At 31.2% G+C, this 21576-nt stretch overlaps 1 protein-coding gene across 1 annotated transcript; it reads right to left on the reverse strand.

Annotated features, from left to right (window-relative positions):
• Window positions 1-2870: 2870 nt before the first annotated feature.
• LOC114330814 (uncharacterized) lies at window positions 2871-18483 on the reverse strand. Its single transcript, XM_028280228.2, has 2 exons — window positions 18441-18483; window positions 2871-5599 (listed from the first exon to the last, which is right to left on the reverse strand). Exon 2 carries the CDS (start codon window positions 5549-5551, stop codon window positions 3527-3529), a length of 2025 nt encoding a protein of 674 aa, XP_028136029.2. The 5' UTR covers window positions 5552-5599; window positions 18441-18483; the 3' UTR covers window positions 2871-3526.
• Between the last annotated feature and the right edge of the window lie 3093 nt (window positions 18484-21576).

A 21576-nucleotide genomic window follows, 5' to 3' on the forward strand; every position in this document is an offset into this window, starting at 1 on the left:
CATGATTATACCGTCAAAAATATTTGCATAGGAATACCTAGAAAACACAAAATACAGTAAATAATACGAATATTGAGAGGAAGTAATAAATGAACAAAAATTGGAAAAAAATCGTTTATAAAAGGTATACATTTTTTTTATTAAAAATCCTTTTAAGAGCTACATCACAAAACTTTTTCGATTTTTATTAAAAATCATCATCAGTGTTAAAACAGGTTCGATGCCAGCTGAGCCACCAAAAGAAATATTAGGGTAAAAACCCTTTAAATATTATATAGTTGCATTAAAGGTGCATACCTAAATAAAACTCCTTAGGATGGATACATATTAAACATAATAATGCCCTTAGGTAAGGTATGTACCTTCCCAGCACATGGGATGTAAATTGAGTTGTTTACATTACAATGATTTAATGGCAAATCAATGATTTAATCATTATAATGTTGGGGAAGGTCCATCCCTTACCTAAGGGCATTATTCTGTTTAGTATGTATCCATCCTAAGGAGTTTTATTTAAGTATGCACCTTTAATGCAACTATATAGTATTTAAAGGGTTCTTACTCTAATACTTCTTTGGTGGCTCAGCTGGCATTCAACCTGTTTTAACACTGATGATGATTTTTTATAAAGTCGAAAACGTTCTGTAATATTCTGTTGTAAACGTTCTGTAATTACAAAGGATTTTTTTCCAATTTTTGTGATTGATGGTATACAGCCAACACGAGGAAAATATTTCTTATCTTTGTGGATTTAATAAGTGAAGGGTTTTATATTAGTTATTGGATCTGAAGGGCTTAATGTGAAAGAATGACAGCCACAAGTTTTCTAAAAATTAATTATTCCTATCTTGAGTCATGGAAACAGTATAGTAAGTCACGAAAATATTTGAGCCGCTCGTTGAGACATGGCTCCACAAATCCTTTGTGGATTTGTCGATAGTTGCTGTTCTACAAAACAATAAGCCATGTAATGGTCAATTCGGCTGATGTCAATGTTCTAAATGGCAAATTATTATCATTGAAGTCAAGTGTTAAAATCGGTTTCAAAATTATTAATCAGATACGCAGATGACAACGCCACAATGGCAGAGAGTATAGAAAGCCTTCAAACCGTATTGAATGCTGTAAATAACGAATACACTGAAAGGAGCTTAACAATCAATATTACAACACAAACAAAACGAAACGGATGGTGGTCAGATTACAAAATTTTGGAAAGGGTGGAACACTTAAGATATTTGGGTAGCTGTACTGACTGTGGGATTAAAGGTGACGAGAAAATAAAGACCCCAATAAAACTTGCCCGAAAAAGCTTTATAACTGGTGTTCTGTATTGGGCAGTCGAAGTCTGCCATTGACCACACGTCTAACAGTATTTAGTCCAGAAAGCCATTGCGCATCCGCTAGGAAAAATATTCTAATTCGGATTTTTTGCACAATCTTACTCAAAAAGGACCCCTTTTAACAAATTTGCATGTTGCCAGGACCAATATTTGGTCAAAAATTTTTTAAACGTTTTTTTTTGTTTTTTCCTAAAATTATTTTTTTTGCATGGAACAAATTTTTTTAGGTTTTTTGGATCATTCCAAACAGAAAAGGTCTTTAGTGACTTTTCTCTAAAGTTGATAGTTTTTGACATATAAGCGATTAAAAATTGAAAAATTGCGAAATAGGCCATTTTTAATCCTCAAAAACTATGTGAAAAACTGAAAATTTGAATGTTGCCAAGGTAGGTAGATATTCTATAAACATCGATTGATGAAATCCGGAAGAGTTTTTTGCAATATAATATTCAGAACTCCTTTGTTTTTTAATTGCTAATCAAGCGTGCGCGACACTATTTTCCACCGTTGCATGTGTATGCAGTATGGTGCAAATAAAAGGAATAAATTCGTTATTTCGTAAACCGGCGACTTTAAGGAAAAATCCCGAAACAAGTCGATTTTCATTTTTAAGTTATGATATTGTTGCATATGGTATATTAGTGACATCATCCATCTGGGCGTGATGACGTAATCGATGGTTTTTTTTTAAATAAGAATAGGGGTCGTGTGCTAGCTCATTTGAAAGGTTCTTCAATTCTCTATTCAGTAATATTAAAATTTACATAATTATTTATACAGGGTGTATAATAAATTAATTTTTTGTCAGTTTGCCAAATGATTTAATTTAATAAAAATTTTTTGACACCCTGTATAAATAATTATGTACATGTTTATATTACTGAATAGAGAATTGAAGAACCTTTCAAATGAGCCAGCACACGACCCGTATTCTCATTTAAAAAAATCATCGATTACGTCATCACGCCCAGATGAATGACGTCACTAATATACTATATATGCCACAATATCATAACTTAAAAATAAAACCGACCTGTTTTGGGATTTTTCCTTAAAGTCACCGGTTTACGAAATAACGAATTTATTCCTTTCATTTGCACCATACTGTATACACATGCAACGGTGGAAAATAGTGTCGCGCACGCTTGATTGGCAATGAAAATCAAAGGGGTTTTTGATATTGTATTGCAAAAAACTCTTCAAAATTTCATCAGTTGATGTTTAAAGAATATCTACCTACCTCGGCAACATTCAAATTTTCAGTATTTCACATAGTTTTTGAGGGTTAAAAATGGCCGATTTCGCAATTTTTCGATTTTTAATCGCTTATATGTCAAAAACTATCAACTTTAGAGAAAAGTCACTAAACACCTTTTCTGTTTGGAATGATCCAAAAAATACAAAAAAATTTTGCTCCATGCAATAAAAATAATTTTAGGAAAAAAACAAAAAAAACGTTTAAAAAATGTTTGACCACCTTTTGGTCCTGGCAACATGCAAATTTGTTAAAAGGGTCCTTTTTGAGTAAGATTGTGCAAAAAATCCGAATTAGAATATTTTTCCTAGCGGATGCGCAGTGGCTTTCTGGACTAATTGGATTACTACGTCTGGTACGCTTTGTTTTATGGATGTGAAACGTAAACAACAAAAAAAAAATCTGAATAAATTAGAACCGTTCGAGTTGTGGTGATACCATCGCATACTCAGAATCCCGGGGACAGTACATATCTAACGAAAGTGTGCTTTACATCTATCCGTTCAATCAATACAATATTCATGGACCACCCATTGGTTCAAGAAATTCATGACATCTACCAAAATCACTTTGCTCAAGATGTAACAGTCTCTCCCATATGACCTTCTCATAGTGAAATTCCTGGCAATGAAATAACAGATCATTTTGTCAAAGAAGATACGAACCTTAAGAGTGAGATAGCCACAATTCCACTAGCTAGGGATCTCAAAATCATTTTGAAAAAGTCAGGAGAGGGGATACCTGGCAACAGATCAAAACAACTCTTTATCAGCCACAACCGTTTACTGATCATATATTCCTGGACTTTCTAACTAGAAAAGCAGCATCGATTATTAGACGACTCCGAATTAATCACAATGTTGATGTTGCGACGATACATTACATATTGTCATTAAAATAAATCATATTTAAAGCAGTTTTCTTTCGCCTAATTAGTGGATAAGGTTCGCTGATATACTCCTATTAAAAGGCCGAATAAGCCAATAATTAATAATAAGTATAGAAACCAACACTTGCAGTTAAATTGTGACCTATTTTGCACCAATACTTCTTCAGGTTCGTCATCAAAATCCATTTCCTGGTATTCTCTTGAACTCATCGATGAAGGATACGATGGCGAAGAAGTGGAGTTTCTATTACTGTCAGAGCTAGTAGATTTAGGAACTAAAGGCAAACGTTCTGGAAGTGTTGGGAGAGGTTGCCTACCTGGATTAGTTGGATTAATTTGAGCCTTCTTTTTCTTTGATATGTTTCGCACAGTTGCCCCCAATCCGATCTGACCCCGATCAATATCCTCACCCGAAGTAGATTGACTGTCAGAAGGTTTTGTGCGTTGGAAACGTCTTGTCGGGTAGCTACCTATCGACTTGTTTCGACCGCTTCTTCTAAAACCGTAGTACATACAAGGCTTTTCAACAAATTTTTTAGTACCTGATGTAGACGGTTCTTGATTAAAGTCTCTTTTTATCATTTTGGGTGGTGTTGAGCTTGATGTGCCAGATTCTGGACTGCTTTCTGTTTCTTCAATGATCGGTTCCATAGGGCTAGGTATTGATGCCTTCCATGAAGCTTGTTGATCTAAAACCTTTGGTATTTTGAAATCTTCTGGTGATCGAACTTCTTCTTCAGACACATTTTCATCTTCCTCAGCAACAAGATCAAGATTAATTTTGGGAATATGGTGTTTCCCGATTACACTTTTATTTTCATAATTGCTTTCTTCTTTTGGCTTTTTAATTGATTCTGTGCGTGACGCTGGTGTCTCAGTTTTTGATGCTGGAATAGATTCTGTAGCAGGAACTTTCTGCGGCTGGAAAAACCGGCTACGATATCCCAAAAACTGCATTACAGGAGGAAGTGTTAAAATTAGTTTTGGGGGTTGTATTTTTTCCTTCTCAGTTTGCTGTACATTGTCTGTGGGTTTCTGAGACACTCCTTCTCCAGACCCATTTTCACCTTTCTCAATAACCATATCACGATTAGTTTTTGAAATACGGTGTTTCTCGATTATGTCTATATTTTCATAGATTTCTTCTTCTTTTGGCATTTTGACGGGCTTTGTGGGTGAATCTGCTGCCCCAGTTTTTGGTGTTGGAATAGACTCTAGAGTAGGAACTTTATGCGGCTGAAAAAAACGATGAGTTCCCAATAACTGCACTGCCGGAGGAATTCTTGGAATTGGCTTTGAGGGTTGTATTTGTTCCTTCACAGTTTTGTGTGCAGTGTCAATGTGCTTCTGAGCAACTTCTCTTACAGCTTGTTCTTGTAATTTTCTAATATACTTTGATTTCGGTGGTAGGATTCTTTCATTTACGGGTATTTGAGATACTTGTTGCTGTATACTTTTGACAAACTGGGAAGTGCCTGCGAGTGTTTGCTGGACTGGAGAAAATTGTTCATCAATATGAACAGCTAGCAAATTTTTAATATAGTAAGATTTTATGGGTATCTCTGGAGCACCGTCGGAATCATGATCTTCGCTTTCTTCTGAACTCGGAATAATGTGTTCTAATCTGGTTTGCTGTATTTCGGTTTGATTTGATATTTCATCTTGGGAATCCACTGGCTTATTTACGGTCAAATTATCAAAATCATTCACATTTTTTGGATCATTATTATCGTCTTTTTTAGCAAATTCAGAACTTTGAGTTCTGAAGCTCAACTTTTTCTTAACAACACTTTTTTTAGGAGACTTTATATCTGCAAAAGGTTTTCTGTTGTGTTTAGAACTACTACTTCTTACTTTTTTTAAATTCCTTGCATAGTCATTTTCTACATCAATCCATTCTATATCTTTGGAATCTTGTACTTGTTGTCGAAGGGGGATCGTTTTTTTGATCAGATCTTTGGAAGGTGACACCGTTTTCTTCACCTTGATCGAAATACGTGTGGTCTTCTTTTTGAGTTTTCGTTTCTTTTTCATTAACCGCAAATCCTTGCTAGTACTCTCCATTTTACTTTAGTTGTTGTTTAAGGTGTCGAATGGATTATCCAATGGTACCTAAATTTAACAAAATTAAAGTTATCTTAACGTAAGGCAATGGTTACAAAAGATAAAATAGATATAAACTACATATTTTTTTAAGTAATAATGTCAATTTTGGTTAATTTAATGATTATAATGTTTTTATAAACCAATTAAGTAAAACAAAATATTAAATTTCGAAATATACAGGGTATCCAATTTATCTAGTCCGAAAATACTTAATATCTAAAGACCTAGATCTCCTTAAAGAAGGCGTCTTGTAATTAGTTTTTTAACCTTTGTCGAGCGGTATAATTTTACACCGGTAACAGACGACATAATTGTACTTGTTATACAGTATGTCCCTGTAAGTTGTATCCATATGGAAAACTTTTTTATTATTAATTTTACGAAAAAAAGTTATTCTTTATAAAAAGCTCTGCATGGTCCAAAACCTAAGATTTAACCATCAAATATCAAATTTTTTGAATATTATACGAGGTATGTCAAAAAGTTTGAATTTCACTCAAGAGTAAAGGAGCTTTATTTTTTACAAAATTGGAAATTGCTATTATGAAAAGTTGTTTGAAATTAAAAACTGTATTCTACTATGCAATTACATCCTTCTAATTAATTTTTTTTTTTTTTTTGAAAAATTATGGATAATTAACATTATTTTCAGTTATTTTAATTCAGATAACTCTTTTATTATTAATTTTACGAAAAAAAATGATTCTTAATAAAAAGTTCTGCATGGTCTAAATATAAAATACAACCATCTTTTGTCTTTTATCAATTTTATACGAGGTATGTCAAAAAATATGAATTTCGCTCAAGAATAAAATATGTTTATTTTTCATAATATCGTAAATTGTTTTTTTTTTTATTTAGCTAATGCCTCGACAACTATTGGCCATTGGCATGGTAGGTACGGTAATTTTGAACAGTTAGGTACCTAGTGTCGTGTGTAGTGTGTGTGTTGAGTAAGTGTCTTGTTACTTTGCAAAGTCGACGTCATTGTCTTTGCAAAGAGACGCTAATTGTATCCGAACGTCTGCGGTCCCTCCAGTGAGTACCGATCCCACAAGGACAGAAACTATATTCATTTATTAATTTATAATAAATGAAAAATTTCTGACCCTGGTGAGATTCGAACCCACAACCTTTCGGATTTTTTCGATCCAAAGGCAGGCGCTCTAAAGGCAGGCACTGAGCCACGGAGGGGGTTCGTAAATTGTTATTATGAGAAGTTATTTAGAATTAAAAACTATGTTTAAGTATGTAATTACATCCTTCTAATTAAAATATTTTGAACTATAAAGGTACTTTACTTTTGATCTAAATTTATCTTTTTTGACATACCTCGTATAAAATTGATAAAATAAGATGGTTGTATTTTAAGACCATCCAGATGTTTTAGTTAGACCATCCAGAACTTGTTATCAAGAATCACTTTTTTTCGTAAAATTAATAATAAAAGAGTTATCAGAATTGAAATAACTGTTTTAACTATTTAGAATGGGAAATAAGCCACAATATTATTAAAAAATGATTTTTATTAACGTTTCGACGCCAAAACGGCACCCGATTTGGGCGTCGAAACGTTAATAAAAATCATTTTTTAATAATATTGTGGCTTATTTCCCATTCTAAATAGTTAAAATTGTAAAAATGCCACAAGAAAATAGCTTCAGAACAACATTGAAATAACTGAAAAAATAATGAGATCCATAATTTCTCAAAAAAATTTGTTTTCAATTAGAAGGATGTAATTGCATATTAGAATATAGTTTTTAATTGCAAACAACTTTTCATAATAGCAATTTCCAATATTACGAAAAATAAAGCTATTTTACTCTTGAGTGAAATTCAAACTTTTTGACATACCTCGTATAATATTCAAAAAATTTGATATTTGATGGTTGAATCTTAGGTTTTGGACCATGCAGAGCTTTTTATAAGGAATAAGTTTTTTTCGTAAAATTAATAATAAAAAAGTTTTCCATATGGATACCACTTACAGGGACATACTGTATATTTTCTTAAAAATTCCTTAATCTAAAGAGAAATCTATGTTAGTTTTAAGGTAATGTTATTTATTACTAGCATAATTGGTTAAAAATTGTTTAATATTGCAATAAATAAATAATAATATTCGGTAATTTGTTCTTGTACGGATTTACAAACAAAGATTAGAAGCCGCTTTTAAGTGACCCCTGTTATCTATCGTAAATTATTGAAACTACTGCAACAATAAACTTGGAAATAGTGGCCGTAAACAAATTCTAGGAAGAGCAGAATTGTATTGTACATATTTTAATTAGAGACATAATAGATTTCATCCACATTTAGTTATTTGGTTTTTATCAATACGTGTATACTTAAAAATTATCATGAGTAATAATGATCCTAAATTTAGTTTACCGAAATGCTGACAACAGAAGTATAGGTACATAGAATATAATCAACAAAGAAAACTTGTGAGAAATGTGGAATATGAAGTGTCTGCCACTAATACATGCAGAAATGTCTCGTGATCGTTTCTCATGCTAAGATTTATAAGATTTGACAACGAAAATACCCGCCAATAACGCAAAAAAGCCGATAAGGCTGCACTCATACGAGATACCTGGACAATGCTGAATAAAAATGTGCACCAAGGCTACAAACCATCAAAATACATAACCACAGATGAACAACTGTTTCCGTTTAGAGGTCGCACACAATTTACACAATATATATCTCACAAACCCACTATACACGGTATTTTGGGTTTGTAATCCATCAAATCCCATACAAATTCACCTTTATATTTGAAAAACAGCAAATGGTTCCCGACAATTTAATGTTGGCGAAAGAACAGTTTTGGATCTGGTCACGTTTTCTAAAGATTCTATGCGAAATATTATCACAGATAACTTTTTACCAGTTTTGAACTAGTTAAAGTCTAGAATTCATGTCACATGAGGTTAGTGGGCTCAATTAGAAAAAATAAGAGATTTCTACTCATCAATATGCAAGCAAGCAAGAAAATAGCTATTTTTTCCACAAATCTTGCATAAAATCATGAATGCTCTTATTTGTTCAAGAAAAACAAAGCAGTAGTGTTACTCTCGTCCATGCATATAACAGGAGAAGTAGCCGGAAATGATTGAGTCTTAGAGTAAAATTAAGGGATGTCGATACCATAGATAAAAGGCTGGGTGAGTATACGGTCAAACGTGTAACATTGCTTTGGCTCTTGGCCTTTTTTATAATATGATTGACGTCACTGGCCTAGCATCCTACATTATATCGAGATCGAGAGCACATCCATTACAAAAGCAAAGGACCAACGCAAGAAGTTTTTGAATGATCTTTCTAAAGATCTTTGTCTTGCTGTAGATACTCTTCCTCAAGTATCTCACAGCATTTGTGGATATACTCCAATAACCGGAAGTTGCCATGTTTGTCAAAACGAATGGAAAAAACAACCTAAAACGAGAAAAATTGCAGTATGTTTTCTATCTATGTGCGACATATAGTCTTTGTCTAAAACGACATGTATAATGTATGTGTTGCGAAAATCCACACTAACATTCATTTTTGTATTTTGGTTCAAATAAACTCATTTAAATACAAAATGTATTGATATTTAATAACATTCATTAAAAAAAAATACAAGGTACAAATGTACCTATGCCGTCGTTTATCGGGGTAGGAACAATTTAAGCCCCCTGCTGGGAACTGAATAAAGATTTCTTTGTTATATTTGGTTGACGTAATCTACTGGATAAATGTAGAAATGTCACAAAATTTCAAGTCCCTATCTCTTTAACAAAAAAAGTTATCACAATTTGAAAAATCAAAAGTTACATTTGTACCTATGCCGTCCGACGAAGGTTAAATACCTCTAGAACGCTTTTATGTAGAAAAACTAAAACTGGTACGCCTATTTATCTTTCAGAGATGAATCGATTCCATTAATTGCGAATTTCTAGTACCGGTCACAGGCCTCCGTTTTGAGTAGGGCAACGGTTATTTTATTGCATAACTTTTTTGTCCTTACCTTTTAAGCATTTTTGGTGCTAGATTATTAAATTGTGAGGTATTATAGTACTAAAAGGTACTCTTGTTTTAAATCGGTAGGATACATCGTATTGTAGAAAAATCGATTTGAAAATTTTTCGTTTTCTGAATCTGAAAAAAAAGTTACAATAAAAACAATATTTAGAAAATCGAAAGTACGTTTATTTATCTTTCAGAGATTAATTGATTTCACAATTGTGAATTCCTAGTACCGGTAGTAGGTGTCCGTTTTAGGTAGGGCAACGGTTATTTTATCGCATAATTTAATTTTGTCTTTAATTTTTAAGCATTCTTGACACTAGATTTTTAATTTATGAGGTATTATAGTACTAAAAGTAACTCTAAGTCGGTAAAATATTTAAGTCGGTAAAATACACCGTTTTTCTTAACATTTTGATTAAAATTTTTTCAACATAAAAAAATAAATTTTTTAAAATCGATTATTTTTTTAGAAAACGGTGCATTCTACCGACTTAAAGTAAGAGTGCCTTTGAGTACTATAATAGCTCAACATTTAATAATCCAATGTCAAAAATACTTAAAAGTTAAAAACAAAAGAGTTATGCAATAAAATATCCGTTTTCCTACCCAAAACGGACGCCTATGACTGGTACTAGAAATTCGTAATTTATGGAATAGATAAATAGGGGTACCAGTTTTCGTTATTCTAAATAGAAGAGATCTGTAGATATACAAAAAAACTTATTACAAGGCGCCATCTTTAAAGAGCTCTAGCTCCCTTAGAACGAATTTTCAGACTAGGTGAATTGGGTTAAATTGTCCTAAAATTAGCTTAGAAATCTCGGGTCTTTGTTTTTCAGGAGATTTTATGGACACCCTGTATAAAGGTACATAAGACTTAATATGGATTTTAACAAAACAGTTCTTGTAACCAACTATAAACTATTGATGTATTGATTATAGCAATTAAAAATAAACTCAGTTTATTGGTATATAATATTAAACATGCAAGATTTGCAAATAAAAACAGTAGTCAACAATAGGTGGTACATTGTTCGGGCTTATAGATCTTCTAACGTAACGTTTAAATAGTCCAGGACGCATCTGTTTTGAGGTGGACGTTGAGAGGTGACTCATATTTTTTTGCAGAAATTTCTTGCAATTAACTCCTATAATAATAATTGGGTTATCCTCCCACTCAAAAATGTCCGGAACATTGTTTAAATAATCAAAATGTCAAAAAATAAAGGAACAATTCGATTATTTTCTTCGTTTTTTTATTATAACTTTCAAAGTTTTCACTTTCCAGAAAAGTTGTACTAACATAAAAGTTGCATAATTAAATTTCCTACAATATAGCATTGGTTAAAAATTTTAAAAATTGTCACCCTTGTTGCAAAATAGGAATAATCACGAAAAAACCATAAAAAGTATTTGCATTTTACGTTTTCCAACCATTTGTACTACACTTAGGACCTTCATATTTTACCCAGAAAAACTATATGATATAGTAAAACAATACTGTAAACTTCATTAATATCGGTTTAATAGATTTTGCAAAATAAATTTTGCAATCTAGCTTTCGCAAAAAAATTCATTTTTTCAAAATGTTGCAGGACTGAAAATAAAGCAGACAGCAAGTTGAAATTCTTTTACGTGTAGAAAAATACCGTACCTTTCACTTGCAATTTTTAAAATTAAAATCCATTAACTACAGCTTTGTTCGATTCACACAAGTTGATTTCCACCAAAATTTCTTCTAGTCTTTATCTAATATATTATTTTCTTCTACTATATTTTGTTGCATTTTAATATTTTAATTCCACAAAAATCAAACTAATTTGATCATTGTTTGTGAAATATTGTTTAAACAGTTGCATATGTTTAAAAATAATAAACTTATATTCTCTAACTTAAAATATATGAACAAAGAAAATTTTTCCAAAAAAAGTGTTATTTCAAAGGACAGAGCATGTGTTTTTATTTTGCAATAAACAAATTTATTTATTTATATCGAAATGTACTAAAAATTAAAATTTGTTAATCATTATCAAAGGTCACTGGAATGCCCAATCAGAGCAAACTATCCGCTGTTCTGCGCGTAGCACCAAAAAATGTGTATTTAAAAAAATTCCTGACGTAGTGTATAAGTCGACGTACTGTATATTTCTATATGTACAAAAAATTAAGCTTGCTGTCTGCGTTATATTTAGTCCTGCAAGATTTTGAAAAAATAAATTTTTTTTTGCGTAAGCTGGATTTCAAAATTTATTTTGCAAAATCTATTCAACCGATCTTAATGAAATTCACAGTTTTGTTTTCTTATATCATAGAGTTTTTCTTGGTAAAATATAAAGGTCCTAAGTGTAGCATAAATGGTTATATATAAGTCGGTTTTTTCGTCCATCATGGATTTACTTGAAATTTTCACAAAAGTTAGGGAATAGTCCAAGGATCATTTTATATATCATGCCCCTATCATACGCTAAAACCTTGGGGGTGGTTGCCACCCCATTTCAGGGGGTGGAAATTTTTTATTACATTTTAACCATGTTATTCGATGGAAAAAGTGATTCTAAGAAAAAAACGTTTTTTACATTTTCTTCTTAAAACTCATATTTTTCGAGTTATTTGCGCTTGAAAATAACAGTTTTTCGACGAAAAAATCGACTTTTTTAGAGGGTTTTTTGAGAATACCTCGAAAAATATGCCTTTAATAAAAAAAACTGTAGATATCAAAATTGTATCTTTTAGTAACTCAAATCAAATTCTTTTCCAATAATATGTTTGAGACCAATACAAACCGAGATACGGCATGTTAAAGGTTAGCTTTTTTCGTCAAATACCTAATTTGAAATATTTAAAGCCAAATAATCGGAAAAATTTGCATTTTTCGAGGAAAACTTTAATAATCAAAAAAATGTCGGTACCTGATTTTCTCTACGAAAAACTCAGTGAAAACAACCCCCTAACTACCTTCCTAATTCAAAATTGGTCTTCACTTTTCTGTAGTTCCTTTTATATTTATCAATACACTCAAGGAGTTTGACCTATTAAAAATGCCTAATTTTGGAAAAATATTATCTCACTGTGTACTGATTTTTAGTCTTAGTAAATGGATTTAATTACCTTCGTAGGAAGGCAACTTTGATACCCTCTCAGTAATGAGACCCCTCAAAAATGATTTTGTAGGGTTTTTAAAGAGCTATAAGACTGTGTAAATTAAATTCCGTAAGACCCCTTAGTTTTTAATTGGGGCGGGTTTAAAGGGCTCGAATAAGGGGGTGTTTGCTGGTAAATAGAGGTTTTAAACAGCTATATCTGGCTAATATTCACTGTAATGAAAATCTATGTACAGGGTAATTTTAGTCATTAAAAAAGCTACAATTTAGTAGTTTATAATTTTTTTCATATCTTCAGTATTTTCGGAGCTATTTTGAAGTTAAAGGTGAAAAATACCAAATTGCAAAAAATCAGTTTTTTTTAAAATACAATTTTTCCAAAATTACGCATTTTAAATAGGTCAAACTCTTTGAGTGTATTGATAATATAAATATAAAAGGAACTACAGAAAGGTGAAGACCAATTTTGAATTAGGAAGGTAGTTAGGGGGTTGTTTTCACGGATTTTTTCGTAGAGAAAAGCAGATACCGACATTTTTTGTAAGTCGCCTAATTTTCATGCTAGAAACTTTTTATTATTTTTTTTTGAAAGGTCTAATTGTAGACTTGAAAAAAGGTTATTTAAGTTTTCCTCGAAAAATGCAAAGTTTTCCCATTATTTGGCTTTGAATATTTCAAATTATGCATTTGACGAAAAAATGTAACCTTTAACATGCCGTATCTCGGTTTGTATTGGTCTTACAGATAATATAGGAAAAGAATTTGGTTTATGTTAGTAAAAGATACAATTTCGATATTTACAGTTTTTTTGATTAAATGCATATTTTTCGAGGTATTCTCAAAAAACCCTCTAAAAAAGTCGATTTTTTCGTCGAAAAACTGTTATTTTCAAGCGCAAATAACTCGAAAAATATTAGTTTTACGAAGAAAATGTAAAAAACGTTTTTTTCTTAGAATCACTTTTTACATCGAATTACATGGTTAAAATGTAATAAAAAATTTCCACCCCGAGATGGAAGACAACCAACCCCAAGGTTTTAGCGTATGATAGCGGCATGATATACAAAATGATCCTTGGATTGTTCCCTACCTTCTGTGAAAATTTCAAGTAAATCCACGATGGACGAAAAAATTGCGAGCCAAAATGCTTCATTTCCTCAATGGAATATTGGGGCCGACCGACCGGCTCTGTCCCGTCATACAGCTGACCGACTATAATAACTTTTATTTATATTTAATTTAGAATGTGTGTACTGATTTTCAGCCTTAGTAAATGGAAATAATTACCTTCGTAGGAAAGCAACTTTGATACCCTCTCAGTAACCCCTGTTCTACGTTTCGCTTGACCGACCGCAGTATGTTTCTCTACACACTCACAGTAATCAACTGTGAAAAATCTAGCTTTAGTAAATTCAAATAGATTTTTTAGCGCTGCCTCTTGGTTTATACTAGGAATGGAAGAGATGAGAATACTGAGAAGAATTGCTGAAAATGCGTTGAGCGATCGAAAGAGCAGTGAAGGCGTTAGAAGAGAATGTAACGTACAATGTATAAACGAAAGGACACTAAATGGAAAACAGAATAGAATAACCACATAAGCAGAATGGAAAGAAACGTGTTGTCCAAATAGCAAGAGATAAATTGCCAATCGGTATAAGAAGTATCGGCTGACCGCGCAAAAAGTGGAGTGACAACCTTCCATAGAGGTACCAATGCGCCAATGAACAAGCAGGATTGCTTATAAAGAGGTAGGAGAAGAATATTTTCTTCTGGTAAACCAACATATACAACTGTAAGACCAATAGTTACGTATTCCTCAGAAACCTGGACTATGACAAAACCTGAGCGATCAATGTTACAAGTATGGGAAAAATACTTCTAAGGATATTTGGCAGAAAAATGATACACAATCAGTAGACACGAAAGAACAAACAAACAAGAAGTTAGAAACATTATATAAGGAGTCTAATATAACTATATTAGTAAGACCACAAAGACTTAAATGGTCAGGAGATGTTCAATAAACGCCCAAGATAGAATGCCAAAAATCTTGACAAGTGCTACAGTAGGTGACAAAAAATGATAAAGGAAGTCCTAGGACCATATTATGGAGACATGAAGTTAATGATGATCTAAGGTACGTCAAAATAAGCAATTGGAAAGAAAACTCGAAAACAAAGTAACAGAAATGGAGGAATATTGTAAACTAAGCTACTATTAGTATATTACTACATAAAAAAGAATTCCTATCAGCATTTTGCAACTACAATAATTGTTTTTGTTAGTAAAATAAGTTAAATTTCTACGAACATCAATATTAAAGGCCTTTATATTCATAAAAATCACAGGGCGATTTTCTAAACACAAAGTGTGTGTACTGTAATAGAAGTTAAATAAACTGCTCGTCAAAAGTTAGGGATATAGAAAATTCTGCTAAATTTTTATAGTAGATTTTTTCGTGAACAGATTAACGGATTCCGCTAATTTTTTTTACTATTTTAGACTTTTCTTTAGTATTTACACAGTTATGCAAAGGTTTACTCAAACTTTTTTTTGTACTTATACCGGGTGGAAGAAAAGAAATGTTTTTCTTATGTTAAGTTTGAGACGCCCTGTAGGGAGGACGAGGTACAAATGGGAGCATATATCGAAATCGTATTGTAGTCTTATGTTTTGTGAACATTTTTTTTGAATGTCCCTGATATCTTTAGAAATAAAAAAATAGACGGTTTTGTAATTTAACATGTGTTTTAACCGAAACAAAAGTTTGAGACACCTTGTAGGGAGAATAAGGCATAAAGGTGAGTATATCTCGATATTTTGTTGTAGTCTCACATTTTGTAAATATTTTATTTTTTTAATTTCTCTGATATCTTTAATAACAAAGAAACTAGACGATATTACTCCTTAGTATGTGTTTTAACTGACGACATGCATCACATCACACATATGAAACATAGAAAACATATTAAAGAGTAATACCGTCTAGTTTCTTTGTTATTAAAGATATCAGAGAAACTAAAAAAATTAAATATTCAAAAAATATGAGACTACAACATAATATCGGGGTATACTCACCTTTGTGCCTTTTTCTCCCTACAAGGTGTCTCAAACTTTTGTTTCGGTGAAAACACATGTTAAATTACAAAACCGTCTATTTTTTTTGTTTCTAAAGATATCAGGGACATTAAAACAACAGCATGTTCACAAAACACAAGACTACAATATTATTCTGATGTATACTCACATTTATATCTCGTTCTCCCTACAGGGTGTCTCAAACACCAGAAAAACATATTTTTTTCTTTCCCCCGGTATAAGCACAAAAAATAAGTTTGAGTAAACCTTTGCACAACTGTGTAAATACTAAAGAAGAGGCTAAAATAAAAAAAATAGCGGAATCCGTCTGTTCGCGAAAAAATCAACTATGAAAATCAGCATAATTTTCTATATACCTAACTTTTGACGAGCAGTTTATTTATCTAAATATAACCAATGTCCACAATAACTGATAAAAAAGCCCTAATCTGTATTTTTTATTTATGATTTAAAAATAAAGATTAACAAAAAGAAGTTTCTTTAAAATTGGAGTGACTGGAAAAGTGATTTAACTATTATAGACCAGGGCTCATCTGTAAAAATATTAGCACATTTGGACGTTGAGAGGTGACTCAAATTTTTTTGCACAAATTGCTTGAAAATAAATCAAATAATAATATTTGCGTTATCGTCCCTCTCAAAAAGGTCCGGAACATTGTTTAAATAATCAAAATCTCAAAAAATGAAGGAAAAATTCGATTTTTTTCTTGGTTTTTTCATTATAACTTATAAAGTATTCATTTCCGAGAAAAGTTGTACCAACATAAAAGTTGTCTATTTAAATTTCCTACAATATAGAATTGGTTAAGAATTTAAAAAATAGTCACCCTTGTTGCAAAATAGCAATAACTGCGAAAAAAACATACAAAAACAAGTATTCGCATTTTACGTTTTTCGACCATTTGTGCTACACTACGGACCTTCATATTTTACCCGGAAAAACTGTATGATACAGTAAAATAATACTGTAAATTTCATTAAGATCGGTTTAATAAATTTTGCAAAATAAATTTTGCAATCCAGCTTTCGCAAAAAAAATTCATTTTTTCAAAATGTTACAGGACTGAAAATAAAGCAGAGAACAAGTTGAATTTTTTTTTGCGTATAGAAGTGTACTGTACCTTTCATTTGCAATTTTGCAAAATTAAAATCGATTAACTACCACGGCGTCAGGCATTTTTTTAAATAAACATTCATTATTGGTGCTACGCGCAGGACAGCGGATAGTTTGCTCTTATTGGGCATTCCAATGACCTTTGATAATGATTGATACATTTTAATTTTTATTACATTTCGGTATAAATAAATAAATTTGTTTATTGCAAATAAAAACACATATATCCTTTGAAATAACACTTTTATTAGCAAAAACTTTATTGTTTATATATTTTAATTTAGAGAATAAAAGTTTATTATTTTTAAACATAAATGCAATTGTTTAAACAATATTTCATAAACAATAATAAAATTAGTTTGATTTTTGTGGAATTAAAATATTAAAATACAACAAAATATAGAGTAAGAAAATAATATATTAGATAAAGATTAGAAGAAATTTTGGTGGAAATCAACTTGTGTGAATCGAACACCGCTGTCCTGCGCGTAGCACCAAAAATTAATGTTTATTTAAAAAATTTCCTGACGCCGTGGTAGTTAATCGATTTTAATTTTGCAAATTGCAAATGAAAGGTACAGTACACTTCTATAAGCAAAAAAATTTCAACTTGCTATCTGCTTTATTTTCAGTCCTGTAACATTTTGAAAAGATGAATTTTTTTTGCGAAAGCTGGATTGCAAAATTTATTTTGCAAAATCTACTGAACCGATCTTAATAAAATTTACAGTATTGTTTTACTGTATCATAAAGTTTTTCTGGGTGAAATATGAAGGTCCTAAGTATAGCATAAATAGTGGACAAACGTAAAATGCGAATACTTGTTTTTGTACTGTTTTTTCGCAATTATTGCTATTTTGCAACAAGGGTGACTATTTTTAAAATTTTTTACCAATTCTATATTGTAGGAAATTTAATTACGCAACTTTTATGTTAGTAAAACTTTTCTCGAAAATGAATATTTTTACAGTTATAACCAAAAAGCGAAAAAAAAAATCGAATTTTTCATTAATTTTTTGACATTTTGATTATTTAAACAATGTTCCGGACCTTTTTGAGAGGGACGATAACTCAAATATTATTATTTAATTTATTTTCAAGCAATTTCTGCAAAAAAATTTGTGTCACCTCTCAACGTCCATCTCAAACAGATGCGCCCTGGACTATTATTAAAACGTGCAGTTTTGCATTCACAAATCCAACATGACCTTCAATCAATCTCACTTTATAATCGATATGATATTTCATGAAATAGGAACCATGAACCATTTCATTAATAATTAAAATAGCCCACAAATGTGTTAAAATAAAACTGAAGAAGTTTTTTTAAATATAAAATCAAACAAAATAATTAAGACCGGTAAAATTATATTTAAATACTTACGAATATTTACTGTCAAATGAGATAATAAAAATTATTTGATTAGGTAAATATTAATAGTGGAAAATATATGTATTTTGTTTTTCAATCGTTAAACAATATGTGTTGTAATTATATTGTAAAAATACTTACCTTAATTTGGTATTTTGTACAGGTACTAGGAAGAAACGAAAACTGAGTTCCAAGAAATAATTTACCTAGGGCCCAGAGGCTTAACAAAAAGTTTAAACTGTTTTTAGTTATTAGGCCAGTAGTTTATTATTTAAAAAATGTTGACAAAAATGTATGATGTGTATGAACATGTACGCAATTAGTATGATACAATTGTTCCAAAAGAAGGCATAACCCAGACATCCAAAGTAAAAGATTTTCTCCGACACCAAATTGTTCTATATGGTCCACATATTGTTCAGTAAAAAGTTACACTATTTTGATACTTTGATTTTGATACACTACATTGAATTCTAAACAAAAAAGGTTGTATTCATAATCCTTCTAAAACGAACGATTCCAAAGTTACGGAGGTCGTATAGTACATATTATTGGTCCAAAAAAGGCGTAACCCCGTCATCCAAAATAAAAGTTTTCCTCTAACACCAAATTGTTCTATATGGTCCACATATTGGTCAGTAAAAGGTCACACCATTTTAAGCGTCGGGTATGGGGGGAGAGGGAGGGGAGAATTCGGTAAATTAGTAGTTTTTACGTTTTTCGTCAATATTTCCAAAACGTAAGCGGTTTAGCGTGAACAATATTTTATAAAAAAATGTTCTACATTAAATTTGAAACGAAAAAGGTCCGATGCATAATAATTGTTCTAAAATCAACGCTTCCGGATTACGGATGGTGTAAAATAGAGCTTTACCATATTTTTTACATTTTTTGGGCAAATTATAATATTATTATTGACGAGATTAATTTTTTTAACAGGATTGTGGATTCTAAATATGATTTGCTATTTAAACGGCCGGTGGTACGTTACTGATAAGCTCTTGACGGAACGTCAACCTCACTACATTCAGGCTTCTACAGGCCTATTAGTCTAGGGCGCATCTGTTTTGAGATGGACGTTGAGAGGTGACTCAATTTTTTTGCAGAAATTGCTTGAAAATAAATCAAATAATAATATTTGAGTTATCCTCTCTCTCAAAAAGGTCCGGAACATTGTTTAAATAATCAAAATGTCAAAAATTTAAGCAAAAATTCGATTTTTTTCTTCGTTTTTTGGTTATAACTTTAAAAGTATTCATTTTCGAGAAAAGTTGTACTAACATAAAAGTTGCGTAATTAAATTTCCTACAATATAGAATTGGTTAAAAATTTAAAAAATAGTCACCCTAGTTGCAAAATAGCAATAATTGCGAAAAAGCCATACAAAAACAAGTATTGGCATTTTACGTTTTTCAACCATTTATGCTACACTTAGGACCTTCATATTTCACCCAAAAAAACTTTGTGACACAGTAAAACAATACTGTAAATTTCATTAAGATCGGTTCAATAGATTTTGCAAAATAAATTTTGCAATCCAGCTTTCGCAAAAAAAAATTCATTTCTTCAAAATATTACAGGACTGAAAATAAAGCAGATAGCAAGTTGAACACTTTTTTTACTTATAGAAGTGTACTGTACCTTTCATTTGCAATTTTCAAAATTAAAATCGATTAATTACCACGGCGTCAGAAAATTTTTGAAATAAACAATAATTTTTGGTGCTACGCGCAGGACAGCGGTGTTCAATTCACACAAGTTGATTTCCACCAAAATTTCTTCCAATCATCATCTAATATATTATTTTCTTACTCTATATTTTGTTGTATTTTAATATTTTAATTCCACAAAAATCAAATTAATTTTATTATTGTTTGTGAAATATTGTTTAAACAATTGCATATGTTTAAAAATAATAAACTTTTTTTGTATGTTTTTTTCACAATTATTGCTATTTTACAACAAGGATGACTATCTTTTAAATTTTTAACCAATTGTATATTGTAGGAAATTTAATTACGCAACTTTTATGTCAGTACAACTTTTCTCGGAAATGAATACTTTTAAAGTTATAATCAAAAAACCAAGAAAAAAATCGAATTTTTCCTTAATTTTTTGACATTTTGATTATTTAAACAATGTTCCGGACTTTTTTGAGAGGGAGGATAACTCAAATATTATTATTTGATTTATTTTCAAGCAATTTCTGCAAAAAAGTTTGAGTCACCTCTCAACGTCCAAATGTACTAATATTTTTACAGATGCGCCCTGGTCTATATGCCATATAAATCTCTGGTACGAAGAAACCCACTCTGAACTTTCTATGGATAATGTCGAATATCTTTTCAACAGTAAAATGTTCGTTTCAAATTTAATGTAGAACATTTTTTTATAGAATATTTTTCACGCTAAACCTTTAGGGTTAGAAATATTGATTACGTTAAAAACTACTAATTTATCGACTCTTCCCCTCCCCCTCCCCCAAACCCGACGATCAAAATTGTGTAACTTCTTACTGAACAATATGTGGACCATATAGAATAATTTGGTGTTGGAGGAAAACTTTTATTTTGGATGACGGGGTTAGGCGTCTTTGAACCAATTATACTATATTGCCTCCCTAACTTTGGAACTGTTAGTTTTAGGAGGATTATGCATAGGACTTTTTTCTTTAAAATTTAATGTAGAACATTTTTGCATATAACATTGTTCACGCTAAACCGCATAGTTTTAGGAAGATTGACGAAAAATGTAAAAAACTGCTAATTTGCCTGCTTCTCCCCCACCTCCTCCCCAAACCCGACGCTCAAAATGGTGTAACTTTTGACTAAACAATATGTGGACTATATAGAACAATTTGGTGTTGAAGGATAACTTTCACTTTGGATGTCTGGGTTTGGGTCTAGTTATACCATACTAAACATTGTAAATTAAAAATTTTGTACACAAAAATTGGCAGACTGATAGTAGGCTCAGGTAGTACCGAATTATAAAAAAGCGATAGAACGGATTGCAACAACTATAGCGGAATAACAGTCTTAAATACTCCCATGTCAATATAAGAAAAATATTGAACAAGGGTAAAAATTGTAAATCCGTAAATTGTAAATCCGTAAAAATTGACAGCACATTTTCAAATCACAAAGCGGATTCAGAAAAGGCAGAAGCACCAATGTTCATATTTACTATCAAAGAAATAATAAAAAAATATCGACAACAGGCAAATTATGTATCTGGCGTATATAGATTTTGAAAAGGCTTTTGCCATGATACCAAA

Source organism: Diabrotica virgifera, chromosome 1 (assembly GCF_917563875.1).
Source record: "Diabrotica virgifera virgifera chromosome 1, PGI_DIABVI_V3a".
NCBI lineage: Eukaryota > Metazoa > Arthropoda > Insecta > Coleoptera > Chrysomelidae > Diabrotica > Diabrotica virgifera.